Source organism: Anneissia japonica, unplaced genomic scaffold (genome assembly GCF_011630105.1).
Source record: "Anneissia japonica isolate Jap-2015-1 unplaced genomic scaffold, ASM1163010v1 scaffold2030_len652032_cov178, whole genome shotgun sequence".
In the NCBI taxonomy this organism is placed as follows: Eukaryota; Metazoa; Echinodermata; class Crinoidea; order Comatulida; family Comatulidae; genus Anneissia; species Anneissia japonica.
In genome coordinates this window covers 626,589-635,736 of record NW_022705472.1, presented here as the reverse complement: position 1 = coordinate 635,736, position 9,148 = coordinate 626,589, and the positions used below count along the sequence as shown (strand labels likewise).

At 35.0% G+C, this 9,148-nt stretch overlaps 1 protein-coding gene across 1 annotated transcript in view; it reads right to left on the bottom strand.

The window, feature by feature from the left end:
- Nucleotides 1–3,951, bottom strand: part of LOC117105512 (hyalin-like) — a gene marked incomplete at its 3' end in the record, with an annotated part of 20,977 nt that extends 17,026 nt beyond the window's left edge. Inside the window, exons 1-2 of the mRNA XM_033246674.1 lie at nucleotides 3,867–3,951; nucleotides 3,255–3,263 (exon numbers count right to left, since the gene is read on the bottom strand). Coding sequence (XP_033102565.1) covers nucleotides 3,255–3,263; nucleotides 3,867–3,951 — 94 coding nt within the window. The remainder of the gene's footprint in view (nucleotides 1–3,254; nucleotides 3,264–3,866) is intronic.
- Nucleotides 3,952–9,148: the final 5,197 nt, after the last annotated feature.

Here is a 9,148-nt window from a genome sequence, read left to right as displayed (position 1 = left end):
AGATGTGTATAAGAGAAAAATACCGGGGGAAAGTGTCCGGGAGCAAATGTCTGGGGGGTGGGGGGAACCAGCCTGCCTCCCAAATTCTGGCCGGCGGAGGCCCGACTGATGGACATGCCACTTGAGTCCAATGCTAGGCCTTGTTTGGCAGATGGATTTTAGAAGTAATGTGCAGATTTTAGCCTATACAAGAGGTAGATTTGAACCCCATATATTCAATTAACTTTTCACTTAATATGCACACCTTTTCCACTCGGCTACATTTCACCTGATATGTACAGCTGGTAATATTACACCCCTATAAAACAACAACCAATGGATCGAGCGCATTGACAATAAAAGGACGTGAGTTTGTAATCTTAGATTATCGTGTTAGTAATTGTGATGCTTATGGGTTAATAAAGCAGTCAGAAAATTAGTCTATCTTTCACTGGGGCCCGTAATCACCTAGCTACACCGCTGTTAAAATTATGCGCAGTCTTCATATTTTTGTATTTCTATTTTTCGCCCATTTGTGGGCGACTCTGCATATTAGAGGCCTTAAATTGGGAAGCGACCCATAGTTTTGAACACCAGGCCAGGGCGCTATAATAGGTACTTCGAGAATTCGCTAAGCTTCCCACTAGCCGAAGATAATCTCCGCAAAGTTAAAAGCAATAGTTAACAAAATCTGAGTGATTCATTTTTTGGGGACGTGTCATCAGTCTAAAAGTCGATTGTCAGCTTTGGATTGTCGCTTTACCAATATAATTGATCCCAATAAAAAGAGCCTAGATTTAGAGTCTTTTTTTGAAAAATACAAGTAACATGAACATTCATTTCACTTGTAACGTTTGGTATTATTTGTACATTGTACGCGATGTCCTTTGTATTTTTATGAGCGCTGATCTTGGTACACCAAATTTTTATTAACTAAGTAAAATTAATTCCAAACACTACAGACGAAACATAGAACAGAGACACCAGAGAGACAAAACTTGGCGGCACATAAAGTCGGTGTGTATAGGCCTATAGGCTTGTTTATGGCATATTATAGCTTGCTCATTTTCAGTACTGTGCAAGCGGTGATACTGATTTTAGGTCCAACCAGCAAGAGGCGTGACATACATCAGCAACTTGCCACCCATTTCAGGGTTCCCGCAGCCGAGACAGGGGGAGTGTGCACTCACACATTGTATGACGCACACCAGAGCACAATCAGGTCTGCCCTTAGAATGGGAGCTACCTAAGTAACCTAACTGACGCACGTCACGGTGCATCGCTGGTGGAAGATAGAACCGATATTCAAGTAAAATAAATGTTTATTTATTTATTTTTTAACGCAGTCAACAATATTATATTATTATCATCATCATTACTATTATCATTACTATCACATTAACTATTAATTCTATTATTATCATGTGCGTCGATTGGTATGGACAGAGGGACGCGTCCCCCCCCCCTTTCAAAGGGGGGGGGGGGGGGAAACATCATATCGATTGTCCCCCCCCCCCCAACTTTTCACTATTCTTCTATAATTAAAACCCCACTTTTACAAGCGAATGGAAAGAATGACAATTACGCATGACTCATGAATTTTGTCTGTTCGCTTTTCTAAGTGTGGTACGTAAGGTATTTTCCGGACCAAATCCAAGTAAAAACGCAATTGTTTAAACATTTTGTAACCATCTCAGAAACCCACTAGATCGATTTTATGGGTGCAACGACTATCATTTCAGTGGCAGATTCAAGGGGCCCAGCCGGCCCACCATCACTATTTTTTTTTTTTTCGAAATTTAAAAGTGGAGAAAAATTAAAATTATATTCAAATTCAGTCTTTCTGAGAGTGCCATTTCCGACCAACTGGAGGTGCCATAATCATAAATTTTCTTACCTCAGCCCCAACCATGGTGGGGCTGAGGTGGTAGTTCAGCTACACTCTCCATCTGTAAAAGTCTCTCTGGGCCCAGCTCTATTTCAAATTACTGGATCCGCCACTGGATATTTTGAAATTTCGTATGGAAATAAATGTTAATTGCATTGCTTAAAATCAATTAAAAGGCTATATGCGCCAGAGCTTCCGGGGCTTCTCCCCCTGGTCCCCGAACCATTGCATTGGCCTACGGCCCAAGTCTTTATTTTTCATCTCGTCCCCCCGCCCCACTTTCAGCCACGGATCGACGCCCTTGATTATTATTATTATTATTATTATTATTATTATTATTATTATTATTATTATTATTATTATTATTATTATTATTATTATTATTATTATTATTATTATCGGAGAAATCCGAAATGAATAAATTAACAGCAGTAAACATAAAAGAGATTCTTAATCGGTTTTGGGGTTTTTGCCTAAGTCTAACTCTTTCAGATCTGTTTTTAATGACTATAAAAGGGTGTGTTGAATCTTGCAATATATATTTAAATTTAGTCAGAGAATTATAAGAACATAAGTCATCGAGTGCTCCTACCTCAAGTCCGGTGATACGCGAATCGCCTGCCTATATAACTAAGTTTATCTTTTAGGGCTTTTTCTAGATGAGAGTACCAAATAATAAAACAATAACACAAAACTGATTGAATAACTGACAAATAAAATATAAGAATGAAAATGGGGATAACATTGAACTTCCTCAAACGATACACGAAGTACATCCTTTTGTTACATTTAGTAAATACATCTGCTGTACTGTGATCCCATTTAAGTTTATTATCAATAATAAACCCCAGGTATTTATGTTACGCCTGCAGTACATTGGCCATTGACAATATTGTAATGTAAGACGCCAAATTGATTGATTTATTGATTTTATTCAAATTTAAAATATAAATTTGAAATGAATTTTATTAAATTATTTATATAAATTATTTATTTAAATTACTATTTATGTTTTTTCAATGATTAGTGTATGGAAGATTTAAGAACAATGCTCAAAATTTTAGTAACAAAAATAGGACGAATGCAAGTTTTAAGAATGAAAGGAATCACCGTTGAAATTTTAGAATTTGTAATAAAATAAAGCTTTTATAAACAATTGGATATCATCTTATCTCTTTTTCTCATTTACTAACATCGTGGATTGCACTTAGGCCTACTGGGCCCAAAAGTAATCAGAAACAGCAAAATTTAGCGTAAAATACACAGCAAAATACACATCGACAGGACACAAAGGTCATTAGACCTACAGTATTTATTTACTATTTTTTTGCCTATTACCAACCTTTACATGGCATCTGCTTAACAAAAAATAAAATATGTAACTTACCTTGACCACCTGAAACCGTGAATGTACACAATAATATATACACCAAATACATCGTTGAGGTGTACAATCATTCGACCTATCTTAACATCGATCGATTGAGACTAAGACACTGCCATGATTATAAGATTCGAAATTCTAACTTGCGTTTCACTTCGCATGTAACCAAGTTTTCAAATTTTCTGAAATTATGCTAAATGAACTTAATATTTATAACAGTCGTGTAATGGTTAGACAAACACTGTCTACATGTTTATACTTATGACGTTATATCAGACAACCTTTGTTAATGATTCCATTGTTGCTTTCTATTCTTTAGCTGAAATTATTCATGTATAAATTATTATTTGTGGATCGTGACAAATTAAATGGGAAATTTGTTCTCATGCATGCATAGTTTTCTTTAACCAGTCGTTGAAATTAAGCTTGCACATAGATCCATGATAAATATTTCGGTTTGCTACAGGAGGCCTCTGTCATGTCATTTTTTGTATACTGGGCTTGCGCAGATATTTTTCTGTAAAAATGAATGTGTTAAGGTTCAGTTCATTTGACAGGCATGCCAAGAATCAAGTAGAATTTACTTTTTATCAGGGAGTTGGTAATTGGTCCTACGCTTTGACAGATGACCAATGGCTGATAGCACCATGTCCGATAATGGATTATAGACTAGCAGATTTAGAGCCTTTGAGTCAAACATTTTCAAAAATTAGTTTTTTTACTGATTCAGGTTTATAAGTTTGTGCTGAATAACATATCCAAAATAGGACGCGAATTTCAACCCAGAACTCACCTAATTTGCATAAATATGCAAATTAGCTTCTGCCATTAAAGGAAAATCGATTATTCGCAATTATTTGCATCTAAAATGCAATCATGACAAGTAAAGTGTTTATACCCATGTTTTTAATGTTAAAGAATATTATTAGCCTATTTCTGAATTAAGTATATGCATATAATTATGTTAAATATGCAAATTAGCGGCTGCCATTACAAGAAAATTGATTTGCACAGTTATGTTGTACCTTAAGCATTCATTCATGACAAATAAAGTATTCAAAGCCATATTTTCAGTGTTAGGGATTATGGTTATTACATCCGTGAATAAATTATACGCATAAGAGGCCTATATCTGTGTTAAATATGCAAATTAGCTTCCACCATTAAAGAAAAATCGATTATTTGCAATAACTCTGCATCATACGCATTCAATCAACTTATTCATACCTATGTTTTCAGAGTTGTAGAATAATTAGCACATTTATGAAATTGTACAGATACAATTATTTTTAATGCAAGTTACGGTACCGTTGTCTTCACACAAAAAATATAGCACAATATAAATCTGCATCTAATAATATAAAGTGTCTGAGTTTCAATGCTTGAAGGAATATTAGCAACATTTTGTGGATTAATTGTAAATTAAACTCACATAAGTTTGAGGAAAGATTGTCATATAGTTTCCTGACATATCAATATGTAATCTATAACATGTGGATACCTCTAGCCAACTCCATAAATCTTTAGTACACAAACTCGTATAATGGATTTGATCTTGACACTTTTCAGTGGCAAAATATTTTCTTTGCACAATCAACACCGAACATTCTATCATCAACTTTCAGGTATTAATTCTATGTTTCCCATCCATACGTGAGTCTTTAAATAAACTCTGTATTAATTTTACTTGGCAGCACCTTCTGTAGAACACTCTTGAGGCTCTTCACCACCTTGTCGCCAAACTTTCGGTCATTAGATACCGATTTCTTTGAATGACAAAAAGGAGTTAACCAAGCTCACCGATCCTTTTTTCTATATACAATGAGCTGGCAAATATGCTCCGTTCACTTCTTTTTTTTCAATAATGATGTCTTGCAGGAAATAATTATCGAGAGCAATGTGGGCTATATACTTTATAAAAACACAAATGGGTTGTTTATTTTTCGCAGACGATGGATTTCACTCTGGTGACAATAATAATGCCCCAAGATGGAACTTGAGTGAACCATTTGTACCTTAAACATGAGTCCAAGTCCCATACAAACACCATGTTGATTACCGTATGAATGTCGAGTCTTGTGGTTTTGTAAGAAATGGCAATCCCTGAGATTGACATCTTAAAACATGATTGCATATCCCTTTGGTGTTGCTAGAATAATTTTTTTTTCAGAGTACTACAAACACCAGGAAGGGAATTCGGAATTATATTTTATTAAATAAACAATTACAAATCATATTTGACATAAATATTAAATTATAACTTATTAATAGTCAGTAGTAGTGATTGTTGCATTAGTTACTTAACTTTGAACATTAAAAATTTCTTGTGAGTAAAGCAATAGACACACTGTGTGCTCTACTGATGACCTTATCGTGCGACTAATGCAACTCAAATCGAAAACTCGAGACTCAACAAAAACAAGAGTTAATTTCAGTACTTTTTTTTTTTTTTTTTTTTTTGGTGCAAGAATGATATGAAGATGTTCGAATGACGTCCTATGAAGCAATATTTAAAAAATTGTAACCGAATACTATTTCAATCTACGTTTATGTTCATTTTTGTAGTCACGTGTAGGCCTACATAATACACTGCTTTCAAGCTTTAACAACATAATACGATAAGACTGTCTCATTGTAAGCGGGGCACTTTAACATAAAGTGGAATTTATCCTCCATTATGCCCATATTAAATACTTAATACTTAACAATTGTCTTCTACTGTATTTGCAGCTATGAAATCGTAAATAACATTGAGCGTATAAAGCCGTACCGTATTGATTCTATGGTAAAATATTAGTATGATATCTCCCCTTCATAGCAAGTAGATGCAAGTTTCGAATCCAATAGAGAGACCTTTCGTTGAAGAGATATGCTTGATACAACTATAGAATCTTATGTTACTATTTGAGCGCTGTTATATTTATCTGTATGTTTATTCTGGTTTAGTTTTTCCAATTTTTCTGTTATCTCAGCACATGAGACCTCGGTATTATGCGCTTTATAAATCTCACTACAAACTTTTTGAAAATACCACTTAAAACAATTAAATTATAACTTACCTTGACTACTTGAAAATGTGAATGAATACAATAATATCAATATTAAAGACATCATTGCGGTGTAAACGTTCTCGATTCGATTTACATTATAACAACACAAGCTTTAGAATTACAAGCATCAGAATTATCTTGCGTTCCATCTTGCATGAAGCCTAGTTTATTACATTTATACTGTTCGTAGGACTACAACGCATATATTTAATCAATACCTCACACAATGATCCTATTTAAAAGCAATTGTGAGAGAAGCAGTTGTTGCTTATTACCTTTTATCTTAAATAAACCATGTATATAAATAGGCCTATTATGGTGTCTGGCAAACATTACATTTCCAAATGAATGAATATAAACCATATTGAATGCATTGGTATCGAAACAAATGATTATAATTTAATTCCAGCCAATCAACCAATGTGGAAATGGGGATCAATAAAGTGAAAGCATGCACTAAAAAAGTTAACAACACATAAATTAATTTAATCTAAACATAACCTAAAAGCAACAAAACTCGGTATCCCTGGAGTCTAGGTAAATTGTTTAATAATATTTTAATTATATTCTGCTGCTGTTCCGTTGGAAACTAAAGACAAGATTTCTTATTTAAAATTGCCTTTACTTATTTTTGGCCAATGCTGCTTTATGTTAAAGTGCTCCGCTTACAGTGATATATATATATATATATATATATATATATATATATAAATCATCAAAGAAAGGTAAATACAGTGTTCAAATAAAGGACTTTATATATATATTACATATTATATTTATTATCATAATATGTTATACGTGACGATAAAAGGGACTTGAACTTGGTTTGAAATACTATTCAGTTGTTACGTTTAAAAAAAATATTTCCTCATAGCAGGACGTCATGTGAATCAAATTTATCGGTTAGGTGCTTGCGTATAATACAATTTTTTGGTGCCAAAACGCAACAAATCACGGTTGGTATATCTGTATTATGTACTTAATTTCAAAATGCTGTATGAAGATTTGCATGACTGAGTAACAATAAACAGCCTAAATGCTTGCAGTATACTGTACCAAAAAGATATGCGATGTTTCAATTGAGTTGTTTCAGTAGCACTATAAAGCGCTGATTCCAGCCGTTGATTCATCAGGACCAAGTAGCGCACACAGCAGTTTGTATTTTTCGTTGACGTACCAAGATTCAAATTCTGCATTTTGTTAAATTATTCTTTATTCACTTATAACATATAATGTAGAGGCATTATAGGCCTAATGATGGATGCACTATATCCGGAATAGTGTTCATTTTTAGTTTGATTAACCTCGTATTGTTATATTTATATATATTCATTTCATTTATTTCGCAATAAAGTACATACAAATAACATCAAAAGAATAAATATAAAAACAGTGAAGCCCATGGAGCAAAAGACAGTACCTACCCTCTAAGAATGTACCACCAGTTCGCATTTATTGCTGATCCATGAAATGCACTATCCATAATGCTCATAATTAAACTATTTGTAGAGTTGTGTAGTCTTTTGGAGAGGAACCCATAGCAGTGGCGTAACGGCTATGAGCTCTCACTGGCTAAAGCCAGGAATCCGAGAGCCTCAAGGACCTCCCCCACCCCATTTTTTTTCAAACAAATAACCAAGGCCATTTTCCAAGCCTGAATCTGCCGAGTGATTGGGTCATTTTTATTATCATCACTATCGCTAGTCTACGTTTTGTTGAAGAAGTTGTCCGAGTACGCCGTATGGTAGTTATCAAAAGTATGCTCGGTAGCAACTTCAAAGTCACCTGTAACTTACTTTGCTCTGTTTGCTGCATCTATGAGAGCAGCGGTTTCTTCCAACCTAATCGGCACTCAAAATACAGTGAAAAACTATAGTATTATTACAGTGATATCTTAGTTAAAATTAGGCATGCTCTTTGGGAGTCAAATCACGATACAGAACTTAGAATTCGAATGTGTAAAAAGGCATTAAAATACATCATAGAACGCTAAAAAAAACCGCCGGAGCGGCCAGAGCATCACCCCAGACCCCCACAAGGGCCCTTCGCGGCCTCCGGCTCCCAGCGTCCAGGGCCCCAATGGGCACCTGCCCAGGGGTCTCGATCCACAGGGGATCCACAGGGGATCCTCCTTTGGGAGGTAAAAAAAGAAAAAAGAAAGAAAAAAATGATAGCCCACAACGCCTCAAATGTTATTTCCGGCGTCTACAACACAAAAATTTCGGACCGGACCCCCTAGGACATTGTTGTCTCGATCGGCCCAAATTTCGGCCTCCCCCCCCCCTTTTGGACATCTCTGGATCCGCCCCTGATCCACTTCGTCATGCCACTGACCCATAGATATATTTTCTCATGTTCTCCATAAAGGATGATAAACCATTACTAACAAACATAGCTGACGCACTATTATGGCGTGGTGATTAAAATATCAGTCGTAATGCATTATTGTAACAAAATTGCAATTTCCTTAGAGTGCCTTTACTATAAGTCGACCATAATGACTCAATACATATTTATGTAATAGTACGGTATCTAAACAACATGCATTTCACCTTATCAGAACTTCACTCTTTATAGCAAGTGAATTTGCTCGAATACTCAAGGAGTGATATTGTCGCATATCAGTATCATCTGTCAGATCACTACTAAGGTGGGTGGGATGATTTAAAGTTCAAAAACGTATGGGCGTCTGTAGGTTTGTAATAAACACTGGTAGTGAGATGTGAATCAGTAATGCACAACATAATGTCTGTCTCTTATACACATCTAGATGTGTATAAGAGACAGGTACATAGGTGGCTACATTATAAGAAATAGTGACCAATGACATAAGCTTGTCAAAAAATG